Genomic DNA, 26,142 nt, shown 5'->3' with positions numbered 1-26,142 from the left:
GAATTGTAACTTTAATATGTAATAAATTTAAAGATGCACAACCTCATCTACAGATTTCTGTCTTTTGTACTATTGAAAGAAAAAAAATCCTCTTCTAAACTGCTTAAGTTCCATACAGTTAATTTCAAGAGAATTCAAAGTGCAGAATGTAGATAAATTTTAATGCTTGAGCATTATTATATCACTAACAGAAAAAAAATTAAAAGCAGAAAGTCTTCTTGAGGAAAGAGAGTACCTTTCAGGAAATATTTTCAATGATAAAACATGAATTTCAGGAAATTTTCTAAGTGGTAGAAAAGATTCTTAACCAACACTTTCTTGTGAACTACATTGTCAGACAATGTAAAAAAAATTTTTTTAACAAGAGAGAATGAGTTATATTTGAAACACTTATATTCAAAATGAGATTCCTAAAGTAAAGCATCTCTTTTCTAGGCATAGAGGAAGGTGCTCATTGAAGTTACAGATACTAATTAGTGCTGACCACCGTGTCTCCAAAAAGGTAGACAACTACAAAGTTAACAAGGTCACAATTACTCATATACCTGCTATAGTAAAGTAAAGTAAAAGTAAAGTTGCTCAGTCGTGTCCAACTCTTTGCGACCCCATGGACTGTAGCCTACCAGGCTTTTCTGTCCATGGGATTTTCTGGGCAAGAGTACTAGAGTGGGTTATCATTTCCTCCTCCAGGGGATCTTCCCGACCCAGGGATCAAACATTGCAGACAGACTTCACCTTCTGAGCCACCAGGGAAGCCCACTCACTATACCTGCTATGGGGTTGCTTAAAAACAAAAGAATTAAGACTATAGTACCATGCGCAGTTTAGAATGGTGTTTCCATTTACGTAAAGTGTAACGACTAAATTTGTTTACACCTAATAGTTTTCAGGTACGGCGGCAACAATGGATCAGGAATTCAATATGACTCCCAGAACAGGTTCTAAATAAAATTAATTCAGTCCCAATAAATACCTGTTTAATGCATGGTTTATAATAATTCTCTATTAAAGTACAAACAAAAAAACTCAAAAAAAAATAAAAGTATTCACTTTCTGCAAATAAATTTAAACATTCTGGCAGAACTAGGATAAATGGATGAAAACTATTCTATTATACCTTAGAAGATAATTAAGATATTTTTCAAGACGGAATACAAAAATGAACAAATAAAATATTAGAATAACCCACCTTACCAGAGGAGTCCAAAGAAGCCTGTGGATCATTGGCTACAGATCCAGGACACGGAGGCAGGCTGGGGCTGAAGGCCATGAGGTCGGTCTTGGGCGGCCCCTCCCCAGAGCACACCCTCTGTCGCCTCTCCTGCGAGTAAGACCAGCTCCCCACCGCGCTGGAGCACACCAGCCTGGGCTTCAGAGGTCCACACACGCCTTCGCTGGGCGGCGCCGAGCACCGCAGCGCCGTGTACAGCAGCAGCGTGAGTACCAACAGGCTGGACACCGCGCAGATGGCGATGATCAGGTACACGTTCACATCCACTAACGCCGTCTCTGCGCCAGCTGCACCAGACAACGCCCGCGAAGAGGCCTTGGGCGCCTGGCCGCTGTCCTCCAGAGACAGCAGCACGGTGGCCGTGGCCGTCAGCGCCGGCTCGCCGTGGTCCTTCACCAGCACCAGCAGGCGCTGGCGCGGCGCGTCCGCCTCGTCCAGGGCGCGCGTCGTGCTGATCTCGCCGGTGTACAGCCCCACGCGGAACGGGCTGCGTGCGCCACCCGCCGCCAGCTGCAACTCGTACGACAGCCACGCGTTGTAGCCCGAGTCCGCGTCCACCGCGCGCACCTTCGCCACCACGTGGCCCGCGCCCACGGACCTCGACACCACCTGGCTCACCGCGCTGGGTCCTCCGCCAGACCCGGGCGGCAGCAGCGCAGGCGCGTTGTCGTTCTCGTCCAGCACGAACACCTGCAGCGTCACGTTGCTGCCCAGGGGCGGCACGCCCGCATCGCGCGCGCTCACCTGGAACTGCAGCAGCTCCAGCTCCTCGTGGTCCAGCGGTTGCAGCGCGTACACCTTGCCGCTCTCCGCGTGCACCGACACGTAGCTCGACAGCGCGCGCTCGCCCACCCGCCGCTCCACCAGCGAGTAGGACACCAGAGCGTTCTCCTGCGCGTCCGCGTCCCAAGCCGACACGGTGAAGATGTGGCAGCCGGGCGGGTTGTTCTCCTTCACGAACACCGTGTACTCGGGCTGCAGGAACGCGGGCGCGTTGTCGTTCACGTCGGCCACCTCCACGGACACACTGGCAGTGGCCGACAGCGAAGGCGAGCCCCCATCCCTCGCAGTCACTACTACTTCATAGTTCGCTACGCTCTCACGATCCAAGGCACTGTCCAGGACCAGCGAATAGTAATTCTTGAAGGTGGACACTAGCTTGAAGGGGACATGAGGCGTCAGAAAACAGGTCACCTGTCCATTTTCACCTTCATCTCCGTCAATCACACTGATCAGGGCGATGATTGTCCCCAGCTGTGCATCCTCTTTGACGGGGAGCCAGAGAGTTTTGATAGTCAACTTAGGAGCATTGTCATTAGCATCCAAAACTTCCACAAGAACTGTACAGTGACCAGTCAGGGGTGGGTAGCCTTTATCAGTCGCCTCTACTCGGATTTTGTAGGTTTTTCTTTCTTCAAAATCGATGTGTCCTGTAACTGTAATTTCCCCACTTACAGGGTCTATGTAGAACTTAAATTTTATATCAGGAGACGCGTCACTAGAGAATGAATAAATAATATCCGCATTCAAGCCTTCGTCTAAATCTGAGGCGTTAAGTTTAATTACCAACGTTCCATTAGGGACATTTTCTGCTAACTTCACAGCATAGAGTGTTCTATCAAAAATTGGAGTGTTGTCATTGACGTCTAGCACTTTGATGAATAACCGAACGGTGCCAGTCAGCTCAGGTTTGCCTCTGTCAGTGGCCGTGAGCACTAAATGAAGTTCCGGAGATTCTTCCCTGTCTAAAGGTTTGCGTAATACAAGACTGAGAGGTTTTACCTGTTGGTCGGTGGTTGGTACCTCCAGAGAGAAATACTCACTGGAGCTCAGCCTGTAAGTCAACAGAGCGTTCTCCCCGATATCTGCGTCGGAGGCGCCCTCTAGTGGAAACCGAGAGTCAAGCGGCCTGGATTCCGCGATAAACAGATTCTTTTGTGTCCCCTGGAACACAGGAGGATTGTCGTTAATGTCCTTCACCTCCACCTCCACATGGAACACCTGCAGCGGCCGGTCCACGATCACCTCCAAGTGAATGCTGCACTCCGCGCTCCGCCCGCACAGCTCCTCCCGGTCGATCCGAGAATTCACAAACAAAATGCCATTCTGCAGATTTACCTCCAGAAGGTCCCCAAGACCTTTGGAATCCAACTGGAACAAGCGGGGCACCAGCTCTTGCAACTCCAGCCTTAGGTCCTGGGCGATGTGGCCCACGAAGGTGCCGTGTTTGGCCTCCTCCATAACTGAATAACGAACCTGGCCACTCCCTGTCTCCCAGGCTGCGAGGGTGACAAACAGCAGTAGTAGATTCCGGTTCCCTTGGTTGCCTTGACTTGCGCACAGCATTTCAAATAGTCGAGCTTATTTCTTCTTAGCGAAAAATTTCTCAATATTAAGGGAAATCTTCTGATTCCGTCAGTTCCATCCTGCTGTGTTCGTCATTGTTCTGCACTAGGAAACTATAAAAGACTCTAGCATATTTCCTAAGCCTCAAAGATGGCTGTCGCCTTGGATCAGAGAATTTCTCGGCGGAGAGTGACATCACGTGGCCCAAAAAGTAAGTACATACTCCATGGCTGAACATTTTACCTTATCCTGAGAAATTTTACTTCCTTCTCTGAATTTTTTCTTAATAATTAATGAAATAGAGAATAGTATTTGTGTCTTGTTGGAGGCATTCTAGCAAATTAAGTACCTCTAAAAGTTTAGTATAAACCAAAATTGTGAACTTTTGTCATCTGGGAAAACATTCCACACAATTTTAAAATAATCACAGAAATGAAGTAAAAATAAAAATGATCGAACAACCAGGAATTTTAAAGTGGAAGATTCTTTCATCTTGTAATTCAGGATCTTCCACATTTACAGATTTAGGGTTTTGGCTATAAGATTTTGGTGACTCTTTCCAGGGTCTCTAGGAAATCCTACCATTGAGAAAGAAACTCTCACATGTCTGAAAAAATAATTTAGGAAATTGAGCAATTAACTGGGTATTTTCTTAAGTAATTTTATGAATTGAATGTATGTAAAATGAGAACAGAATTTGCTTTACTATATTGTGTACCAAGATACTATTTTATATTTTTATTAGAAATTATATAACTTGTTTCCATAAATATGTTGCATGCCTATATCTATATAGTTCAATTTTTCCAAGCCTTAATACTTATTAATATTTTTTAAAAATCCCCAATATAGTTTATATCCTATCTTTTCATAATATATTTTAATTTCATTATTGTTCATCTTTAGTACTTAGGCCAGTTTCCGGTTTTGAAGCTATGCTTGGGATTCTTCCTTCTTAGTATCTACTTAACAAGGAAAGTTCACTTGTGAATTCTGCTCTCATTTCAAACAGCAAATAGATTACTTGCATCTAGATTTTAGTGCCTCTCAAGAGTAAAAGCATAAGTCAACTATACTCCAATATAAATTTTTTTAAAGTTTAATTGGTAGAGGAAAAATTATCAGTTTATGGTGCCACTGATGCTTCTATATATCTTTCTTTTCTTTCATATTCTTACAGCAAGCTAAGAAACATTTTTACCTAATGCTGTTATCCTTGATTATTGCAGTAGCTTCCTAGATTTTCTTTCCCTCCAAACTTTTGAAATACGATGTTGACTTCTTTTGCTTAAAATCTTTTGCTAGCTCCCAACTAACTTCTGAAGAATCCAAATTTCTTAATCTACTACTCAAAGTGACTTAGTCTAATACTCAAAATTAAGAGATACTTTCATATCACTTTTTTGCCTTTATTTTATGTGAACCATATGTTTTCATCAAAATGGATTATTCCAAGTTTCCAGTCAACTGAGGCCTGTGGGTGTCTTCAAGTTTGCTTAATTTTCTCCTTCACAGAAGTGTTCAGGGGAAATTTACTCATTTGAAAACACCATGACCCTTCCAAGTGTTACTTTAAAAATGCAAACAAGGAATGATTTTTATTCAACTGCAGCCCCACTTTTATACCTGTTTTAATATCTTCTTTTAACTTGTATGACTCATGTGTTTTTTATCTCAAGCTTTTCAAAGTCAGAGGCTGGGTTTTCATAATTCAGTGGTTTCTGGCATGTCATGGTCTTGGAATCCTCTAAAGATCTCTAAAGATCCTCTAAAGATCTATTAATGTTTAATGAAGATAAATAGCTATATTTTAAAAGTTATTCTACAACACTCTATATATAAGGCTTACTTCCTTAGTAGGAAGTAAGTACTACTAATTTTTAAATCGTCAATAAGACATATTGTGTATTTCTTTTTAAGGAAAAGGAAACACTACTAATGGAAAAGAACAAAGATTTCAAACACATTCTCAGACTTCTGATTTGAAGCAATTTATAAGCATGGAAAAATACATCACTGTCCACACAAGATTGTCTAGACTTTCCCTATGGAGGTTTTATCTAAATAACTTTCTAGATCCAAAAAGATTTTCTATACCCAGAGTGCTAATTGGACTTTCCAAAACCTGTAACAACTGACTTTTAGATGAATTTTTTATTCTACCCCAAAGAATTCAAAGCATTGAGACATTCTAGGTTAATCTGAAAATAACATCATAAAAGATGATTTTTACATAAGAGTAATATGGAAGGTCATAATGACTTTCAAATATTTTAGTTTTTCCATTTCCAAATATGAACTCCTTGTACTTTTGAATAATAGTAATCAGATTTTCTTATGCACATAGTACTTGTTATAGTTTTATAAGCAATTTTATAAATATTTACTTATTTGATACAAAAATTCTATGCAATAGAACTCATTCATCATTCATAGGATGTGAAACCAAGGAATTGAAATAACAGATGCTTTAATAAATGTTATATGAAGAAAAATTCATAGAGATGAAATTTTGATACAGGATGCTTCAGGGTTCACAGTATTTAATAACTGAGCTCTGGTGCCTTTCAGTTAAGAAATATTTAATAGCTAAAAGCTCTGCATTGATAAAATAGTGAAAAGTATTAAAATACAGATATAGATTTTGACTCCCTCTTTGTGATAGGCATACTTCCAAATTGAAATTCAAATACCAATTAGAGAGTTGGAGGAACACAGAACTAAAACGATTGAAATTATGAGAGTTGTCAAGTAAATGGTAGGTGGTGGAAACAGTCTTTGTTTTTAATTAAGGGATTTTTAAAAAATAAACAGTTAGGAGGAGAATTGAGTGATTAAAGTTATACCTGAGAATCAGATAAGCTTAGAATAGGAAATCTAAGAGTACCATCACTTTCACAAGGTTAAAACTCCATACTTGATTCAAGCAGTACGATAAAAATAAGCATATATAACAACACACAGCCATTTAAGTTGAAGACTAAAATTAAAATTATTCCTTTTATGTCATGTACTTTTAATAACCAAATATAGGCAGTGATGGCATTGTAAGAAATATAAAATAAACTGCAAAGTAACACTGATTTCAGATTACTTACAGTTGATCAAAGGAAATAACATGAGACCACAAATTATTATATTGCTGACCATAACTGATAATAAGATGAAGAAATATGTTAATAACAAGTTATAAGAATTGAGAATACCAGAAACCCTTCATTCTATTCCATTAAATTCCCCCATTTTCTCCAAAGGAAGATGCTCAAAATCTATGGCTGTCTGATTAACATTAAGGCAGGTCAAAGAGTTATAAGAAAAAATATTTTAAAAAGACAAGAAGAAGCAAAATAATGAAAAAATGAAATGGCAAACTAATAAACTTTCTTGGACTTTCAAAATTTTACTCTATAACACTAAAAATCTTTACTTGAATTAATGGGTCCTAACATCTGCATTGGAGAAGGCAATGGCACCCCACTCCAGTACTCTTGCCTGGAAAATCCCATGGACGGAGGAGCCTGGTAGGCTGCAGTCTATGGGGTCGCTAAGAGTCGGACATGACTGAGTGACTTCACTTTCACTTTTCACTTTCCTGCATTGGAGAAGGAAATGGCAACCCACTCCAATGTTCTTGCCTGGAGAATCCCAGGGACGGGGGAGCCTGGTGGGCTGCCATCTATGGGGTCGAACAGAGTCGGACACGACTGAAGCGACTTTGCAGCAGCAGCAGCAACATCTGCATATTCTATGTAATGAAAATTTATAAATTTATCAGTTGGTCACCAAGAATGGCATTAATACATGCTTCTTCTATTCAAAATATTTTTCTAAGTCATATAGAAAATAAAAATCAATGCAAAATATTTTCCCACACTACTCCAACTCATCTACAAAGGGCTGATAGTATTTTATTCAATATTAATAATTAGAGTTAAGTAGATTTTTATCAGTCTAAAAGCAATTATTTACTATACTTACATCCTCAAAACATATTATGATTGACATGACAAAAATTATCTGATAGTAAAGTACATATCTTGAAATGGTAAAATGATCTATTTGATATTGTATTGAGAGGATATTGTATTGTGAGTTTTTTGTGTATTTTCTCCTTGGGGATTTTTTCTTTGTTTGGCTGAGTAGTTTGCAGAATCTTATTCCTCCTATTAGGGACTGACAAACTTGGGTCTCCAGTAGTGAAAGCACTGAGTTCTAAACATTGGACCTACAAGGAATAACCTGATAGTTCCTATTTTTATTATTCCTGTTTTGTATTACCTATTTTTATAACTTCTGGTCTATAATAAATATAGGATGGAAACATTTAAATTTTCAGAAGAAATTATTATTCTTTATAACTAAAGAGATACCAAGGGAACATTTCATGCAAAGATGGGCTTGATAAAGGACAGAAATGGTATGGACCTAACAGAAGTAGAAGATATCAAGAAGAGGTGGCAAGAATACACAGAAGAACTGTACAAAAAAGATCTTCATATCCCAGATAATCACGATGGTATGATCACTGACTTAGAGCCAGACATCCTGGAATGTGAAGTCAAGTGGGCCTTAGAAAGCATCACTACGAACAAAGCTAGTGGAGGTGATGAAATTCCAGTTGAGCTATTTCAAATCCTGAAAGATGATGCTGTGAAAGTGCTGCACTCAATATGCCAGCAAATCTGGAAAACTCAGCAGTGGCCACAGAACTGGAACAGGTCAGTTTTCATTCCAATCCCAAAGAAAGGCAATGCCAAAGAATGCTCAAACTACTGCACAATTGCACTCATCTCACACGCTAGTAAAGTAATGCTCAAAATTCTCCAAGCCAGGCTTCAGCAATACGTGAACCGTGAACTTCCTGATGTTCAAGATGGTTTTAGAAAAGGCAGAGGAACCAGAGATCAAATTGCCAACATCCACTGGATCATCCAAAAGGCAAAAGAGTTCCAGAAAAACATCTATTTCTGCTTTATTGACTACGCCAAAGCCTTTGACTGTGTGGATCACAATAAACTGTGGAAAATTCTGAAGGAGATGGGAATACCAGACCACCTGACCTGCCTCTTGAGAAATCTGTATGCAGGTCAGGAAGCAACAGGTAGAACTGGACATGGAACAACATACTGGTTCCAATAGGAAAAGGAGTACCTCAAGGCTGTATATTGTCACCCTGCTTATTTAACTTATATGCGGAGTACATCATGAGAAAGGCTGGACTGGAAGAAGTACAAGCTGGAATCAAGATTGCCGGGAGAAATATCAATAACATCAGATATGCAGATGACACCACCCTTATGGCAGAAAGTGAAGAGGAACTAAAAAGCCTCTTGATGAAAGTGAAAGAGGACAGTGAAAAAGTTGGCTTAAAGCTCAACATTCAGAAAATGAAGATCATGGCATCCAGTCCCATCACTTCATGGGAAATAGATGGGGAAACAGTGGAAACAGTGTCAGACTTTATTTTTGGGGGCTCCAAAATCACTGCAGATGGTGACTGCAGCCATGAAATTAAAAGACACTCCTTGGAAGGGAAGTTACGTCCAACCTAGATAGCATATTGAAAAGCAGAGACATTTCTTTGCCAACAAAGGTCCGTCTAGTCAAGGCTACGGTTTTTCCTGTGGTCATGTATGGATGTGAGAGTTGGACTGTGAAGAAGGCTGAGCGCCAAAGAATTGATGCTTTTGAAGTGTGGTGTTGGAGAAGACTCTTGAGAGTCCCTTGGACTGCAAGGAGCTCCAACCAGTCCATTCTGAAGGAAATCAGCCCTGGGATTTCTTTGGAAGGAATGATGCTAAAGATGAAACTCCAGTACTTTGGCCACCTCATGAGAAGAGTTGACTCATTGGAAAAGACTCTGATGCTGGGAGGGATTGGGGGGCAGGAGGAGAAGGGGACGACAGAGGATTAGATGGCTGGATGGCATCACTGACTCGATGGACATGAGTCTGAGTGAACTCCGGGAGTCGGTGATAGACAGGGAGGCCTGGTGTGCTATGATTCATGGGGTCACAAAGAGTCAGACACAACTGAGGGACTGAACTAAACTGAACTGATAACTAATGTCAGATATGCAGACGACATTACTCTAATGACAGAAAGCGAAGAGGAACTAAAGAGCCTCTTGATGAGGGTGAAAGTGGAGAGTGAAAAAGCCGGCTTAAAACTCAACATTCAAAAAACTAAGATCATGGCATCCTGTTCCATCACTTCATGGCAAATAGCCATGTGGAAATAGTGACAGATTTTATTTTCTTGGGCTCCAAATTCACTGTGGATGGTGACCGCAGCCATTAAACTAAAAGACGCTTGCTCCTTGGAAGGAAAGCTATTACAAAGCTAGACAGTGTATTAAAAAGCAAAGATGTCACTTTGCCAACAAAGGTCCAGATAATCAAAGCTATGGTTTTCTCAGTAGTCATGTATGCATGTGAGAGTTGGACCATGAAGAAGGCTGAATGTGGAAGAATTGATGCTTTCAAATTGTGGTGCTAGAGAAAACTCTTGAGAATCCCTTAGACAGCAAGGAGATCAAACCAGTCAATCCTAAAGGAAATAAACCCTGAATATTCATTGGAAGGACTGATGTTGAAGCTCCAATATTTGGGCACCTGATGCAAAGAGCCAAAGAGCTGACTCATTAGAAAAGACCCTGATGCTGGGAAAGATTGAGGGCAAGAGGAGAAAGGGACAACAAAGTATGAGATGGCTGGATAGCATCACTGACTCAATGGACATGCGTTAGAGCAAACTCCCAGAGATAATGAAGGACAGGGAAGCCTGGTGTGCTGCAGTTCATGAGGTTGCAGAGTTGCACATGACTTAGCAACTGAAAAACAACATAACTAAACTGCTTGATATACCAATAGAGAAACTCTATATAAATACAGGCTTCCCTGGTGGCTCACACAGTAAAGAATAACCCCAAATATGGGAGACCTGGGTTGAAAATAGTACATATAGAGTTGTAGATATATCTGTACATCTATATACCAACAGTAAGAAAGAGAAGAAAATGAAATGTATGGACTCTGATCTTAAGTGAGTAAATTAAAACTAATCACCAAAAAATACTTCAATATTATCAGAACATACCATGTGAAGGTTAAAAAGTACACACAATATGTAATCATGAAAAATAAATGCTATGTGGAGGAATACATATACACTGGATGTTCTTAGTGTTCATAAAGTGAGGTATTACAAAGGATAAAATCATATCCAATAAGAAATTCATCCAAGGAAAATTTTAATTTGACCAGAAATCTAACTTGGGGAAATAGTTAATAATGTCTGATAGCACTGAGAAATTGCAACTAAATTTACTATATACATGTATATAAAATTATCATCTTTTACACCTTATGGGGAATGTTATACAACAACTATTTCTCAATAAATCTGGGGAAACTAACGATTAATTGTAGATATTTATAAACCACAATAATGTTTGAATATAGAACTGTGAAATTTGCAATACATTTTAAAAAGAAAATATATGAAATAGTTTTAAAGTAAATATGAAATTTCATTGTAAATAATTATAATATAAATGTAAATAGACTTACTTCCGCGCAATGATCAACATTTAAGTCTTGCTGTTTGCCTATGGCTTCAGCACCTGGGAATGGAGGCAGGCTGGGGCTGAAGGCCATGAGGTCGGTCTTGGGCGGCCCCTCCCCAGAGCACACCCTCTGTCGCCTCTCCTGCGAGTAAGAGCAGCTCTCCACCGCGCTGGAGCACACCAGCCTGGGCTTCACCGGCCCGCACGCGCCCTCGCTGGGCGGCGCCGAGCACCGCAGCGCCGTGTACAGCAGCAGCGAAAGCACCAACAGGCTGGACACCGCGCAAATGGCGATGATCAGGTACACGTTCACATCCACTAACGCCGTCTCTGCGCCAGCTGCGCCAGACAACGCCCGCGAAGAGGCCTTGGGAGCCTGGCCGCTGTCCTCCAGCGATAGCAGCACGGTGGCCGTGGCCGTCAGCGCCGGCTCGCCGTGGTCCTTCACCAGCACCAGCAGACGCTGGCGCGACGCGTCCGCCTCGTCCAGAGCGCGCGTCGTGCTGATCTCGCCGGTGTACAGCCCCACGCGGAACGGGCTGCGTGCGCCACCCGCCGCCAGCTGCAGCTCGTACGACAGCCACGCGTTGTAGCCCGAGTCGGCGTCCACCGCGCGCACCTTCGCCACCACGTGGCCCGCGCCCACGGACCTCGACACCACCTGGCTCACCGCGCTGGGTCCTCCGCCAGACCCGGGAGGCAGCAGCGCAGGCGCGTTGTCGTTCTCGTCCAGCACGAATACCTGCAGCGTCACGTTGCTGCCCAGGGGCGGCACGCCCGCATCGCGCGCGCTCACCTGGAACTGCAGCAGCTCCAGCTCCTCGTGGTCCAGCGGTTGCAGCGCGTACACCTTGCCGCTCTCCGCGTGCACCGACACGTAGCTTGACAGCGCGCGCTCGCCCACCCTCCGCTCCACCAGCGAGTAGGACACCAGGGCGTTCTCCTGAGCGTCCGCGTCTCGCGCTGACACGGTGAAGATGTGGCAGCCGGGCGGGTTGTTCTCCTTCACGAACACCGTGTACTCGGGCTGCGGGAAGGCGGGCGCGTTGTCGTTCACGTCGGCCACCTCCACGGACACGCTGGCCGTGGCCGACAGAGAAGGCGAGCCCCCATCCCTCGCAGTCACTACTACTTCATAGTTCGCTACGCTTTCACGATCCAAGGCACTGTCCAGGACCAGCGAATAGTAATTCTTGAAGGTGGACACAAGCTTGAAGGGGACATGAGGCGTCAGAGAACAGGTCACCTGTCCATTTGCTCCAGAATCTCGGTCAGACACGTTAATCAAGGTGATGACTGTGCCTGGCTGAGCATTCTCTGAGATAGGAAGGGACAGGGAAGTGACTGTCAACACTGGAGGATTGTCATTAGCATCCAAAACTTCCACAAGAACTGTACAGTGACCAGTCAGGGGTGGGTAGCCTTTATCAGTCGCCTCTACTCGGATTTTGTAGGTTTTTCTTTCTTCAAAATCGATGTGTCCTGTAACTGTAATTTCCCCACTTACAGGGTCTATGTAGAACTTAAATTTTATATCAGGAGACGCGTCACTAGAGAATGAATAAATAATATCCGCATTCAAGCCTTCGTCTAAATCTGAGGCGTTAAGTTTAATTACCAACGTTCCATTAGGGACATTTTCTGCTAACTTCACAGCATAGAGTGTTCTATCAAAAATTGGAGTGTTGTCATTGACGTCTAGCACTTTGATGAATAACTGAACGGTGCCAGTCAGCTCAGGTTTGCCTCTGTCAGTGGCCGTGAGCACTAAATGAAGTTCCGGAGATTCTTCCCTGTCTAAAGGTTTGCGTAATACAAGACTGAGAGGTTTTACCTGCTGGTCGGTGGTTGGTACCTCCAGAGAGAAATACTCACTGGAGCTCAGCCTGTAAGTCAACAGAGCGTTCTCCCCGATATCTGCGTCGGAGGCGCCCTCTAGTGGAAACCGAGAGTCAAGCGGCCTGGATTCCGCGATAAACAGATTCTTTTGTGTCCCCTGGAACACAGGAGGATTGTCGTTAATGTCCTTCACCTCCACCTCCACATGGAACACCTGCAGCGGCCGGTCCACGATCACCTCCAGGTGGATACTGCACTCCGCGCTCCGCCCGCACAGCTCCTCCCGGTCGATCCGAGAATTCACAAACAAAATGCCATTCTGCAGATTTACCTCCAGAAGTTCCCCGAGGTCTTTAGACGCCACCCGGAACAGGCGCGGCACCAGCTCCGCCAGCTCCAGTCCCAGGTCCTGGGCAATTCGGCCCACGAAGGTGCCGTGTTTGGCTTCTTCCAAGACCGAGTAGCGGACCTGGCCACTTGCTGTCTTCCAGATCGAGAAAATTATAAAAAATAGCAATAGCTGCCGGTTCCCCAAGTCGCCTAGATTTGAGTACATCTCAAATTATTGGGATTTTCTTCCAATCAGTGTATCTTGTTCCAAAATTTAGAGGAGTCTTCTTATCCCCTCTTTATTTTCATGATGTGTTCGCCATTGTTCAACCTCCGAATATTAAAACAGAGTGGAGACTCTTTCCAATGTGACTTAATTCTGTCTTGAATTGAGAGAATTTCACAGTAAAGAGCGACATCATGTGGCCCAAATAGTAAGTACGAATTTAAAAATCAGCTTTGTATTATTAGGACACGAGGTTTTATTTCAACCTCTGAATTTTTCTTTATTTTTCTTAAAGTGTAGGACCATATTTCTCATGCTTGCTTAAGGCATTATTAGAAGATTTATGTGCCTAATATTTAATATGACCATAATTGTGGCTTCCTCATGCCTTGAAAATATGTTCTTTACAAAACGTTTAAAATTAGGATAAAAATATTAATGACAAATTGAATTATGTTAGCAATACTAAATTTTAAAATCCTTAGTTCACAGTTCAGAAAATTCAATTTTTCTGAAATAAAATTCAATTTATTTTAAGAAAATTCCTGGTCTCTCTAGGGACCCAGGATCTCAAGAATCTAATGGCAGAAAAACTTAGAAAGGTTGTTTGTTTGCAGAAGCAAGGAATATAAGGAAATAATCCACATTCTTTTCTTAAGAAAGCAGACTTTAATCAAGCTTGTGGTGTTTTATCCTTTTTATTTCTACTTAACAGAGTGAGGTGTTTTGTTTTTTTTTTTTAATATTTCACCCCTATGTTCCCAATGCAAGTAAAATAATTAACATCTGTATTCTAATGCTTTCCAAGTTTTACCTGTGCCTAAATGGGTTTTAAATATTGTTACTGTCCTGAATTATTGCAATAGCTTCTTATTGTTTCATCTTGTCACAACTCCTTTATCCTTCTCTTAATCCTGGCAGTCATCTTAGTGAAAAGCACCTTTTATTCCTATTGATTCACATTTTTTATAGCTTTCAAATAATGAGAGGTGAGTCAAAATTTCTTAGCAAAGTACCCAAATTACCCAAGAAATTTTTCTCACATTACTTTTCCTGCTTTATCGCGTACTCTTTCCTATGGGAACCATATGTTTTAACCAAAACAGACTATTCTCTATGTCCAGGCACATTTTGGATTTTGTATGTACTCATTTCTTTAAGTTCCTCTGTTCCCAAGAATACCTATTATACTCAGTATTCTCTCAAAGGAAACTTTTCCATTTACAAACCGCTAAAAATATCATACCTCTTGAAGGGCTTCTTCAAAAAGAAAAATAGGCAGTTATTTCTGTTCAATCCACTCAGAGTGGTTTACATTTCTTGTACCTGTTATAATATTCAGCCTTCTAAGATGATCATATTTATGTATGACAGATATCTTTATTTTTCTACCAACTTCTTGAAGCCAGGGGCTGGGTCTTGTTAACTCAATGATTCTTGGCACAGCATCATTTTCAAAACTTACAAAAATTAACACTACTATCCATTTCTTGCATGTAGAGAAATGGTGAATACTTTAAATCATAATACAGAATGAATAATGAAAGCATTAAATTAGAAGAAATAAACTCTCCATGAAAAGGAGCCCACCAAATAAGTCAAACATAAATACGGGGTTTTCAGTGTCTGAGAACTCAATGCACATTTTACATGAATTTACTTGGTCAAAGTCCACATTCTATTGAATTATTGTCAAATATTTGGATCCCTGATAAGCTGAGCAATAACATGGGTATCACATGGTAGTTGAGAGTGTGAAATTTCCCCATTCACTTTTTCATCCCAATCAGAAGTATTCTGGGCCTCACTGGAGGCTCAGAGGTAAAGAATCTGCCTGCTAATGCAGGAGACATGGGTTCAATCCCTGATCCAGGAAGATCCCACATGCCCAGAGCAATTAAGCCCATGAACCACAACTATTGAGCCTGTGCACTAGAGTCCAGGAGCTGCAAATACTGAGCCCACCAGCTCTAGAACCTGTGATCTGCAACAAGAGAAGCCTTTACAATGAGAAGCCCATGCTCCACAGCTAGAGAGTCGCCCTTGCTCCCCAAAACTAGAGAAAAACCCACACAGTAATGAAGATCCAGCAAGGTGATAAATAAATAAAATTTTTAAAAGAAGAATATTAGTTATCAGGATAACTATTATTATGTATTTTGTCTCTAAATAGTTTAAAAGGCCAACAGTAAATGAGCACTACAGACTCTTGGACTCTTGGAATCACCAGGCCCAAAAAGGAATATAGATTTAAGATATGATGAAGACAGTCATTAACAAAGTGGATAATCAAAAGTGTTGGCTAAGCAGAAGCATCAAAGAGAGAGAGAGAGAAGAAGGAAAGGAAGGAAGAAGGAAGCTGAAGGATAAAACTATAATAAAGTGATGTTGAAATAATATATCAATTAAAATGAGTGTGAAATAACTCTCCTGAAGTTCAAATGCAAAGTAATCAAAGTCTACAATATTAATAAGGAAAAATACTACCAATGCATTTTTTAATGTATCACAAATGGTTATCTAAGGAAATTTTGAGTTTTGAGACAAAAATCTTGACATGTAGAATGATGTTTTAATAATGTCTGATTCCACTCTACTCAAGTTTAAAAAACCAAAGAGATTACAATAATTAACGAAGAAGAAAAGATGTATATAATGCAAAATTACTCAATTTGTTGAAATAGGAAAATTTAAACATAAACCCAAGGAAAATAATGAAAACATTTTAAAAAATCAACTGTTAATTATGAAAACTCAGACTTACTTTGGAAAGACTGTCATCCTTTAAATCCTGATGCTCGCCCATATCCGCCACTACTGGACAGGCTGGTAGGCTGGGACTGAAGGCCATGAGGTCGGTCTTGGGCGGCCCCTCCTCAGAGCACACCCTCTGCCGCCTCTCCTGAGAGTAAGACCAGCTCCCCACCGCGCTGGAGCACACCAGCCTGGGCTTCACGGGCCCGCACGCGCCCTCGCTGGGCGGCGCCGAGCACCGCAGCGCCGTGTACAGCAGAAGTGTAAGAACCAACAGGCTGGACACGGCGCAGATGGCGATGATCAGGTACACGTTAACATCCACTAACACCGTTTCTGTGCCAGCTGCACCAGACAACCCCCGCGAAGAGGCCTTGGGAGCCTGGCCGCTGTCTTCCAGCGACAGCAGCACGGTGGCTGTGGCCGTCAGCGCCGGCTCGCCGTGGTCCTTCACCAGCACCAGCAGGCGCTGGCGCGGCGCGTCCGCCTCGTCCAGGGCGCGCGTCGTGCTGATCTCGCCGGTGTACAGCCCCACGCGGAACGGGCTGCGTGCGCCACCCGCCGCCAGCTGCAGCTCGTACGACAGCCACGCGTTGTAGCCCGAGTCAGCGTCCACCGCGCGCACCTTCGCCACCACGTGGCCCGCGCCCACGGACCTCGACACCACCTGGCTCAGCGCGCTGGGTCCTCCGCCAGACCCGGGAGGCAGCAGCGCAGGCGCGTTGTCGTTCTCGTCCAGCACGAATACCTGCAGCGTCACGTTGCTGCCCAGGGGCGGCACGCCCGCATCGCGCGCGCTCACCTGGAATTGCAGCAGCTCCAGCTCCTCGTGGTCCAGCGGTTGCAGCGCGTACACCTTGCCGCTCTCCGCGTGCACCGACACGTAGCTTGACAGCGCGCGCTCGCCCACCCTCCGCTCCACCAGCGAGTAGGACACCAGGGCGTTCTCCTGAGCGTCCGCGTCTCGCGCTGACACGGTGAAGATGTGGCAGCCGGGCGGGTTGTTCTCCTTCACGAACACCGTGTACTCAGGCTGCGCGAATGCGGGCGCATTGTCGTTCACGTCGGCCACCTCCACGGACATGCTGGCCGTGGCCGACAGAGAAGGCGAGCCCCCGTCCTTTGCGGTCACAACCACTTCATAGTTAGCCACGTTTTCTCGGTCCAAGGTGCTATCCAGCACTAGTGAATAGTAATTCTTGAAGGTGGACACCAGTTTGAAGGGAACATAGGGCGTCAGAGAGCAGGTCACCTGCCCATTGGGACCTGAGTCCAGATCGGACACGCTAATTAGGGCTATGACAGTACCGAATTGAGCATCCTCTCGGACGGGCAAGGATAAGGAAGTCAACGCAATCTGAGGGACGTTATCATTTTTATCCAAGACTTTCACTAAAACGGTGCAATGACCAGCCATGGGAGGGTGGCCTTTGTCCGTCGCTTCAATACGGATTTTGTATAAATTCATATTTTCAAAATCTAAGTTCCCTCGAATAACTATTTCTCCAGTATTCGCATCTATTCTAAACTGGTTACTAATAGTGGCTGGAACAAGATTATTAAAAGAATATGATATTTCCCCATTCGCTCCTTCATCCCTATCAGAAGCATTCACTCGGATAACTATTGTTCCGTTATCTGAGTTTTCAAAGATTTTTACTTCGTATTCAGATTGTCCAAAACTGGGAGCATTGTCATTCACATCCAGTACGGTAATCAGCAGCTGAACAGTGCCAGTGAGCTCAGGTTTGCCTTGGTCAGTGGCCATGAGGAGTAAGTTATGTTCGGGCACTTCTTCTCTGTCCAAGGATTTCCTTAACACGAGCCCAATTTGTGTACTGTCATCACTGTTTGTTTTCACATCCAGTGCGAAATTTTCGTTTGAAGTGAGTCTGTAGGTTAAAATAGAATTTGACCCCACATCTGCATCCGATGCGCCCTCTAGTGGAAACAAAGAATCTGGCAGCCTAGATTCGTAAATCAACACTCTTTGTTCCTTTACCGGGAACACAGGCGGGTTGTCGTTAATGTCCTTCACCTCCACCTCCACATGGAACACCTGCAGCGGCCGGTCCACGATCACCTCCAGGTGGATGCTGCACTCCGCGCTCCGCCCGCACAGCTCCTCTCGGTCGATCCGAGAATTCACAAACAAAATGCCATTCTGCAGATTTACCTCCAGAAGGTCCCCGCGGCCTTTGGATGCTACCCGAAACAGGCGGGGAACCAGTTCCGCCAGCTCCAGTCCCAGGTCCTGGGCAATGCGACCCACGAAGGTGCCGTGTTTGGCCTCCTCCGGGACCGAGTAGTGGACCTGGCCGCTCCCTGCTTCCCAGGCTGCAAGAAGCAGAAGCGAGAGCATCAAACACCGGGATCTCAGTCGACCTTCAGATGTAATAACCATTTCAAATACTTCCTGGTTTATTTCCATCAGGAAATCTTGTCTAGGCATTAAGATGAAATATTGTATGATCCCGAGTCTGTTAATTCAATTCTTCTGCGACTGCCATCATTCAGCACTCTTGGAAGGATGCAATAATGGGAGGAATGGACTTGAATAACAGCTTGTGTATTCATGGTAGACAGCGACATCATGCGGCTCCAAAGGGTAAGAAATGAATTCATGCTATATATATTATACATATATATGTCTTTTGCCTTACTTTTATAGTAAATCTCCTCATGTTTGTAAATATCTCATTTATCTTATTAGTTTAGAGTAAGGGTTCAGAATATTCAGAGTGAAACAACTTTCCTTCTAGTAATGTTAAAACTGTATCAACCAGTTTAGAAAGTTTAAGTGGGAATTAGAAGTGCAAATTATCCTCCATATTTTGTGTAGAGAACATGTGCATATATTTCTGTCACAAGATATGCTATTATATTTTGCTCTGATAAAAGACTGTAATTTTAAAGTAACAAATTTTACCCAAATTTTAAAGACCTTATAGATGATCAAAGTTCGTTCTTTCTTTGTTCAATGAACATCAACTGCTCCTAATAATGTTTCTTTTATTTAATAATGGAGGATGAAAATTTAGGAACATAATCTTTACAGCATTTCTTAATTTCTCTACAGCTTCTATTAGGTCTCCCCCTCAAAATGTTTTCCTTTGCATACTTCTCCATCACTGCAAAATCTTGTGGAATTTCTACCTATTGTGCTTTGCTGCTTTGATCCTTCAGCTGCTCCTAAATGACCTTATCCTTTTCTTTCGACTTCAAGCTCTTACATGATTTCATTAAAATGCTCTTATCCACTTCTAACATTTCAAACAAGACTTTTATTAAAGGTATTCCCCAATTCACATCTTTCTTCCTCTTTTCAATGGTTGTGATAATCATTTTTACCTATACATGCTGATAACTCCCAGAAAATAATTTGATTACAATTTAAAGGTTATGAAGATAAATTATTAATACTCCTCAAATTCAAGCCCTTAAATTCACCTTTTATTTAATGGCATTAACATTTTACATGTCACCTCTGTGGATTTTTTTTTTAATTACTCCATGTCCCCTACTTGTCCTATTCAAAGTTGTAATATAGCCCATCTGTCTTTTCACATACCACCATATTTATCTTCATGGGTACAGCTTTTATTGGATTGCACTAAACAAATAAATTCCAAGATGTTAGAATCACTTCTATATGACCTGAGATGTGATCACAAGCCAACATTTCTGGTGTTATTTTTAACTATTTTCCAATATTATCTCTATTTTGCAGACAACATAGATCACTTACTTGCCTTCTTCCTCAATACAATCTTTGTTCAATTTTTAAAAATTATCTACACCTTTACCTGTAAAAAATGCTCCACTCATATCAAAGTCATGCCAAAATGTCAATTTTACTATGAATTCATCCTTACTGTCATCAACTGTAGATAATTAAACTCTTTCTCTAAATGATACAATGAAAGTCATAAAAAGATTTTTCAAATAAACACACACCAACACTCACCCTTCTCCAGAATTCTGATATACTTGTATAATCCTCACAGACAACTGTAATACAAAGTATCCCCAACATGAGAACACCTTACATAAATTACATAACATATCCTACATCTAATATTTATACTGATAAGTAGTAGTCCTTATCACTGACTTTCTATTACAGTTATTTTTAGTAAGTAAAGAGTTCATTTGCTAACCAATACTAAGCCCCCCAAGAAAAAGATTCCTTTGCTTACAGAAAGATAAGCCTTGACAAAATCTATATTGCCATATAGTCTTGTTAGTTGAAAGTTTTCTATAGTGGTTAAGGTATTTCATAAATTGCTGCCCTAAATGAAGAGTCTCTTTGAATATCAACATCTAACATAGTTAAAGTATCAACTTTCTCTTTCTATTGAAGTTCCTAGCAATTTCCATAAGGTTGCTAATATAATCTGATTAATTGGAAGAGTAGCAATAATTCTATTTATTGGCTCCAGGTAGAAAATTATACAATGTTACTGAAATCATATATGCAAAATAAATTAATTTGGAAAAGGGAAATACTGGTCTCCTCATAAGAAACATCTTATATTTTTGTTCAGTTATTAACTCAAATAGTTCATTTAGTCAAGGAAAAAGATTATGTACAGAAAAAAAGCAGTTTATTAACAGCTTTCTCCCCAGCAAAGAAAAATTTTAGTTATAAATCAAAGAGTTTATATTTCAAAACTGAATTAACTTGATTTTTAAAAAGCTAACAACTGGTAACTACAAATTCACACAATGATGAGAATGCCTTCTCCATTTATAGGACTTCCCAAAAGTAATGAGGTATTAGAAATGTTTAAATAATATGTTATAAATATATTTAAGAATTAAATATATGTGAGAATATATAGAAATAGAAAAAGCAATAAAAAGGGAAATTATCATTTTGTCATATGAAATGTGGAATATTTATTACTGCCTAAGCCCACACTGTTTTTTCAAAAAGTGTAGAAAAATAGTTCTCTTTATTTGATATGAAGAGCACTATTGCCTACATCAGATAAAACGTATGGCTTTGTTGTAAAAAAATGTATTAGTAAACAATAAAGTCAAGAGGGATGTTTATATCATACAGTATTTTTTAATCTAAAAACAAAAGGCAACAATAAAAGCAAACGTCTTCTAACTAAAAAAAAAAGTTAAGATTTTCCCAGCTGTGGGAATTCACAATTATTTCTCACCAATATAATAATTTGTGAATTGAAAAATAAAAAATAAGAGCATAATTAATCATTCCTCCATTTAACATTGGTATTGGGAATTATGATACAGCTGCAAAATGGGACAACATGGACTAGAAAAAAGAGTGAAAAATCTCCTTAAGTAATAGACAAACTATATTAAATGAATGAGGAAAGGAAAATCAATACAAACATTATGTTTTAAAGTGGAAGAAGAGAGTTTATTTGTATATAAAAAATTCTCTAGGAGAATAACCAAGAAATTAGAACATTTGAAATATTTGAGCAGGTATATGGTGGAGAGTTCTGACAAAACATGGTCCACTGGAGAAGGGAATGGCAAACCACTTCAGTATTCTTGCCTTGAGAACCCCATGAACAGTATGAAAAGGCAAAAAAATATGACACTGAAAGATGAACTCCCCAGGTCGGTAGGTGCCCAAAACACTACTGGAGAGGAGTGGAGAAATAACTCCAGAAAAAATGAAGAGATGGAGCCAAAGCAAAAACAATGCCCAGTGGTGGATGTGACTGGTAATAGAAGTAAAGTCCGATCCTGTAAAGTACAATATTGCATAGGAACCTGGAATGTTAGGTCCATGAATCAAGGTAAATTGGAAGTGATCAAACAGGAGATGGCTAGAGTGAACACTGACATTTTAGGAATCAGTGAACTAAAATGGACTGGAATGGGCGAATTTAACTCAGATGACCATTATATCTACTACTTTGGGCAAGAATCCCTTAGAAGAAATGGAGTAGCCCTCATAGTCAACAAAAGAGTCAGAAATACAATACTTGGGTGCAACTTCAAAAACAACCAAATGATCTCTGTTCATTTCCAAGGCAAACCATTCAATATCACAGTAATCCAAGTCTATGTCCCAACCAGTAATGCTGAAGAAGCTGAAGTTGATTGGTTCTATGAAGACCTATAAGACCTTCTAGAATTAACACACAAAAAGATGCCCTTTTCATCATAGGGGACTGGAATGCAAAAGTAGGAGGTCAAGAGATACCTAGAGTAACGGGCAAATTTGGCCTTGGAGTACAAAATTAAGAACGGCAAAAGCTAACAAAAGAGTTTTTCCAAGAGAACACACTGGTCATAGCAAACACCCTCTTCCAACAACATAAGAGAAGACTTTACTCATGGACATCACCAGATGGTCAATACCGAAATCAGATTGATTGCATTCTTTGCAGCCAAAGATGAGGAAGCTCTATACAGTCAGCAAAAACAAGGCCAGGAGATGACTGTAGCTCAGATCATGAACTCCTTATCGCAAAATTCAGACTTAAATCGAAGAAAGTAAGGAAAACCACTAGACCATTCAGGTATGACCTAAATCAAATCCCTTACAATTATACAGTAGAAGTGACATATGGATTCAAGGGATTAGATCTGATAGAGTGCCTGAAGAACTATGGATGGAGGCTCATGTACAGGAGGCAGTGATCAAGATCATCCTGAAGAAAAAGAAATGCAAAAAGGAAAAATGATTGTCTGAGGAGGCCTTACAAATAGCTCAGAAAAGAAGAGAAACTGAAGGTAAAGGAGAAAAGGAATGATAAAAGCAGCTGAATGCAGAGTTCCAAAGAACAGCAAGGAGAGATAAGAAAGCCTTCCTCAATGATCAATGCAAAGAAATAGAGGAAAACAATAGAAAGGGAAAGACTAGAAATCTTTTCAGGAAAAAGAGATACCAAGGGAACGTTTTATGCAAACATGGGCACAATAAAGGACAGAAATGGTATGGACCTAACAGAAGAAAAAGATATTAAGAGGTGGCAAGAATATACAGAAGAACTATACAAAAAAGATCTTCATGACCCAAATAACCATGCTGGTGTGATCATTGGACTAGAGCCAGACTAGAGCCAGGGAATGTGAAGTCAAGTGGGCTTTGGGAAGCATCACTATGAACAAAGCTAGTGGAGGTGATGGAATTGCAGTTGAGCTATTTCAAATCCTAAAAGATGATGCTGAGAAAGTGCTGCACTCAATATGCCAGCAAATTTGGAAAACTCAGCAGTGGCCAAAGGATTGGAAAAGGTCGGTTTTCATTCCAATCCCAAAGAAAGGCAATGCCAAAAAATGTTCAAACTGCTGCCCAGTTGCACTCATCTCACACACTAGCAAAGTAGTATGCAAAATTCTCCAAGCCAGGCTTCAACAGTTATGTGATCCGTAAACAATGGAAACAATGAGAGACTTTATTTGGGGGGGGGGGGGGTCCAAAATCACTGCAGATGGTAACTACAGCCATGAAATGAAAAGACACTTGCTTCCTGGAAGAAAAGCTATGACCAAAAAGACAGCGTATTAAAAAGCAGAAACATTACTTTGCCAACAAGTTAAAGCTATGGTTTTTCCAGTAGTCATGTATGGATGTGAGAGGTGGACTATAAAGAAAGCTGAGCACTGCAGAATTGATGCTTGTGAACTATGGTGTTGGAGAAGACTCTTGAGAGTCCCTTGGACTGCAAGGAGATCCAACAAGTCCATCCTAAAGGAAATCAGTCCTGAATATACATTGGAAGGACTGATGTTGAAGCTGAAACTCCAATAATTTGGCCACCTGACTTATTGGAAAAGACCCTGATGCTGGGAAAGATTGAAGGCAGGAGGAGAAGGGGAAGACAGAGGATGAGATGGTTGGATGGCCTCACCAACTCGATGGACATGAGTTTGAGTGGACTCCGGGAGTTGGAGATGGACAGGGAGGCCTGGCGTGCTGTAATCTACGGGGTTGCAAAAAGTCAGACACAACTGAGTGACTGAATTGAACTGAACTGATTAAGTGGCTTGATGTTGGAGGTGGAATGGACACATTTAAAACATTTTAAATCATGAAATATATATTATAATAATGAATAAAATTAAGCCACTAGAGCTAAAAATTTTAAATTATAAATATCAAACTCACCATGAGTATGCCAAGGCTAACATTTAACAAGACTTGAAAGAGTCATTCAATACACAAATATTACTAGAAACACTAATTCAATTTCTGTACTGTCACCCTGCTTATTTAACTTATATGCAGAGTCCATCATGAGAAACACTGGGCTGGAAGAAGCACAAGCTGGAATCAAGATTGCTGGGAGAAATATCAATAACCTCAGATATGCAGATGACACCACCCTTATGGCAGAAAGTGAAGAGGAACTCAAAAGCCTCTTGATGAAAGTGAAAGAGGACAGTGAAAAAGTTGGCTTAAAGCTCAACATTCAGAAAATGAAGATTATGGCATCTGGTCCCATCACTTCATGGCAAATAGATGGGCAAACAGTGGAAACAGTGTCAGACTTTATTTTGGGGGGCTCCAAAATCACTGCAGATGGTGAGTGCAGCCATGAAATTAAAAGACATTGACTCCTTGGAAGGAAAGTTATGACCAACCTAGATAGCATATTTAAAAGCAGAGACATTACTTTGTCAACAAAGGTTCATCTAGTCAAGGCTATGGTTTTTCCAGTGGTCATGTATGGATATGAGAGTTGGACTGTGAAGAAAGCTGAGCACTGAAACATTGATGCTTTTGAACTGTGGTGTTGGAGAAGGCTCTTGAGAGTCCCTTGGACTGCAAGGAGATCCAGCCAGTCCATTCTAAAGGAGATTAGCCCTGGGTGTTCCTTGGAAGGACTGATGCTAAAGCTGAAACTCCAGTACTTTGGCCACCTCATGCAAAGAGTTGACTCATTGGAAAAGACTCTAATGCTGGGAGGGATTTGGGGCAGGAGGAAAAGGGGATGACAAAGGATGAGATGGCTGGATGGCATCACCGATTCAATGGACGTGAGTCTGAGTGAACTCCTGGAGTTGGTGATGGACAGGGAGGCCTGGCGTGTTGCGATTCATGGGGTCTCAAAGAGTCAGACACGACTGAGCGACTGAACTGAACTGAACTGAACAAAATTTCTCAAATAGAGGCTTCCCTGGTGTTCTAGTGGTTAAGAACCTGCCCTGGAGCAAGTAAGCCTGTGGGCCATGACTACTGAACCCATGCTAAACAGCTCTCTAGTCGCAACTACTAAAGCTGGCACATCCTAAAGCCTGTGCTCCGCAACAAGAGAAGCCATAGCAATGAGAAGCCTGCGCACCACAACTAGAAGGTAGCACTCTCAGAAACTAGAGAAAGGCCAAAGGCAGCAAAGAAGACCCACCACAAACGAACAAAATCAAGCAAACAAACAAAACCAAATAATGGATAGTCAGTGGAGGAAAAAAGAGCAAGTTGACACGACGTGTTACAATATTTCTATGTAGTTACAATACTGGACTTTGACAATAAATGATAACACCAAGAATGTATCTTACAAGTATCTTCCTATAACACTTATTAAAATTTGAAAATTGAAATGTTCACTAAAAATTTAATTATGGAAACATTTTCTATGGTGAACTGAAAACCAGTTCATTAACTCAAGCCTTTAAACCTCATAAAAAGGGCATTGTTACTGAAATAAACAATATAGTGCAAAGCAGTTGTCTTCAACAAAGTAAATTTTAATCATAACTGTAAGTATAGAGAAATTAGTACCAAGAGAATTTATACCTAAAAGGATACAATAACTACTTATAAAGCCATACTTTAAAAATGAAAAGAGAAGATAAAGGATATTAAATATTTAATACTAAATACATAACGAAAATCTGGAGAAGGCAATG

General features: G+C 41.3%; 1 protein-coding gene across 7 annotated transcripts in view; it reads right to left on the bottom strand.

The window, feature by feature from the left end:
* LOC133251350 (protocadherin alpha-C2) overlaps positions 1 to 26,142 on the bottom strand; it is a 208,809-nt gene that overhangs the window by 154,645 nt on the left and 28,022 nt on the right. Inside the window, exons 1-2 of one of the 7 annotated variants that reach the window (XM_061423696.1) lie at positions 11,149 to 14,022; positions 4,343 to 7,322 (exon numbers count right to left, since the gene is read on the bottom strand). The exons of 3 other annotated variants lie outside the window; for them this stretch is intronic. In XM_061423696.1, coding sequence (XP_061279680.1) covers positions 7,254 to 7,322; positions 11,149 to 13,539 — 2,460 coding nt within the window. In that variant the 5' untranslated portion in view covers positions 13,540 to 14,022 and the 3' untranslated portion in view covers positions 4,343 to 7,253. Of the gene's footprint in view, positions 1 to 1,189; positions 4,203 to 4,342; positions 7,323 to 11,148; positions 14,023 to 14,263; positions 18,608 to 26,142 lie in introns of those variants that run through there. 3 more of the 7 variants (XM_061423690.1, XM_061423692.1, XM_061423697.1) reach the window with 3 other exon arrangements.

The sequence above is a fragment of the Bos javanicus genome, chromosome 7 (assembly GCF_032452875.1).
Source record: "Bos javanicus breed banteng chromosome 7, ARS-OSU_banteng_1.0, whole genome shotgun sequence".
Classification (NCBI taxonomy): Eukaryota; Metazoa; Chordata; class Mammalia; order Artiodactyla; family Bovidae; genus Bos; species Bos javanicus.
Note: the sequence above shows the minus strand (reverse complement) of the source record. Positions and strands in the feature narration are given on the sequence as shown.